Source organism: Manacus candei, unplaced genomic scaffold (genome assembly GCF_025592945.1).
Source record: "Manacus candei isolate 608988 ecotype Guabito, Panama unplaced genomic scaffold, ASM2559294v1 h1tg000045l, whole genome shotgun sequence".
Lineage (NCBI taxonomy): Eukaryota > Metazoa > Chordata > Aves > Passeriformes > Pipridae > Manacus > Manacus candei.
Window position 1 is genome coordinate 6,310,028 of NW_026138093.1, and position 1,972 is coordinate 6,311,999.

Below are 1,972 nucleotides of genomic sequence, written 5' to 3' on the forward strand. Positions count from 1 at the left end.
CTGGGAATTCTGGTGGACTAAAAGACATACACTGAGTGCTGCTCATGAGAGAAGAGGAATAAAAGGGGACAGGGAAAAATGTCGGCGGACAAGTCCCGCAATGGAACTCTGTGTGTGCAGCCTCATTTTCTCCCTCAGCATCCACAAGAGAGGAGGCAAAAAGTAGTGTTTGGGACCCCAAAACTTTCTTGGGGGGGGAAACTGGGGATTGAGGGAACAATGGGAAAGTGGGAGGAACAGGGAGAAGGGTAGAAAAGGGGGGGTTGTCTGGTAGGTCCGATGGCCCCATGGGGGTCTTTGGGCACAGGAGGGGTTGGAAAAGAGGGGGTGCCCCCCTGAGCTCCCAACTTACTGTGAGGTGCTGGGGGCTGCTGAATCCAATCTCAGAGTTGGATTATGCCAACAGTTTCAGTTTAGAGGAATTACAGAGGTGTGACTGAACCACTTTTGTCCCCCAGTTTTTAACGATGGCAAATCAGATCTATTGATAAAAAGGAATTTATTTAGGGTTCCAAATGATCAAACAAAGGATCTTCATCAGAATTATTTACTGCACAATACAAACACTAAAACTACCAGGAGTACAGGATAAGATAAGACAGTGTTCTACCCTAAAGAAATTGTTGAAGAAATTCTACTAAAGTTGGCTTAAAAGCAATAGTTCTTAATTTGAGATGGATGTAACTCCCCCTCCAGCAGTGACCTTGGTGGGGCCCCAGCCAAGGCAGGAAACTCCACACACCCCCAAGAAGGGTTCTGCTGGAAGAACCTGCCCCTGTGAAAGGGGTTGAAAGGGATGGACTGACAGTCACTGGACTCCAGGGGTTGCCTCAAAATCAGGGGGTTTATTCAGGGTGGAAGCAGCGGCTGAAGCTCTTCCCACAGTCGGGGCACTTGTAGGGCTTCCCTTACTGGTGGGTCTGTTGGTGTCTGTTCAAAGTTGAGCTGTGGGAGAAGCTCTTCCCACACTCCCCACACTTGTAGGGCCTCTCTCCGGTGTGGATGCGCTGGTGGGTGACGAGGTGGGAGTTCCGGTTGAATCCCTTCCCGCAGTCGGTGCAGCGGAAGGGCCTCTCATCCGTGTGCGTCCGCTGGTGCACAAGGAGATTGGAGCTGGTCTGAAACCTCTTTCCACATTCCAAGCACTTGTAGGGCCGTTCCCCGGTGTGGATGAGCTGGTGGGAAAAGAGGTTGGAGCTGTACCTGAAGCTCTTCCCACACTCCTCACACGTGTAGGGACGTTCCCCAGTGTGGATGCGACGGTGTTGGATCAGGTGGGAGTTCCTGTTGAAGCTCTTGCGACACTCCCCACATGTGTAGGGCCGTTCCCCAGTGTGGATGTGCTGGTGTCTAAGCAGGTCTGTGCTCCACCTAAAGCTCTTCCCACATTCCAAGCACCTGAAGGGCTTCTTCCTGCTGGGAGGCTGCTCAGGGACCACCAGGTCAGAGCTCCCCCTCAAGCTCCGGCCGCCTTCCCGGCACAGGCTGGCTCTTTCCTCCTCAGAGCACCCTGGGCTGGCTTTGGAGCCCCTCCTGCGGGGGGATCTCCGGCCCTTTTCCTCCCCGCTGCCTTCCTGCGCCGGGGAGCCCTTCAAAACGGCCTCTCCCACCAGGGTCTCACGGGGGGATTTGTCCTCCGGGCTCTCCCTCCTCACCTCGGGGCCTGGGGCAGGAAGCAAGAAGGACAGGCAGGGGATTTGCCTCCGGCCCACAGGGAAGGCCAAGGACATCCCCCCAACTCCGGCCCCGGCAGGACGGCGGCGCCAGCGGGGTTGTCCTGCAGTCGGGGCCATGCTGGGCTGACAGAGCCAGCACAACACCCGCCCAAAGGGACACTGACTTCCTCCTCACCTGCCTGGGGGGCCCAAGGCATCTTCCTCTTCCTCGCAGCCTCCTCCTCCATCCGCCCAAGCTTTGGGAAGGACAAATCCTGATGGGGGGGCAAACAAGGGCTGAGCGTGTTGGCTTGGGG

The 1,972-nt window shown here is 56.1% G+C and overlaps 1 protein-coding gene across 1 annotated transcript; it reads right to left on the bottom strand.

Annotated features, from left to right (window-relative positions):
- Window positions 1–482: 482 nt before the first annotated feature.
- On the bottom strand, window positions 483–1,730 carry LOC127474949 (gastrula zinc finger protein XlCGF49.1-like). The gene has a single exon (XM_051796287.1). It carries the CDS (start codon window positions 1,728–1,730, stop codon window positions 909–911), a length of 822 nt encoding a protein of 273 aa, XP_051652247.1. The 3' UTR covers window positions 483–908.
- Between the last annotated feature and the right edge of the window lie 242 nt (window positions 1,731–1,972).

What these genes read in the sequence shown, in the direction of transcription:
- LOC127474949 (XM_051796287.1), bottom strand. Translation starts at nt 1,730, where the DNA reads ATGTCCTTGGCCTTCCCTGTGGGCCGGAGGCAAATCCCCTGCCTGTCC.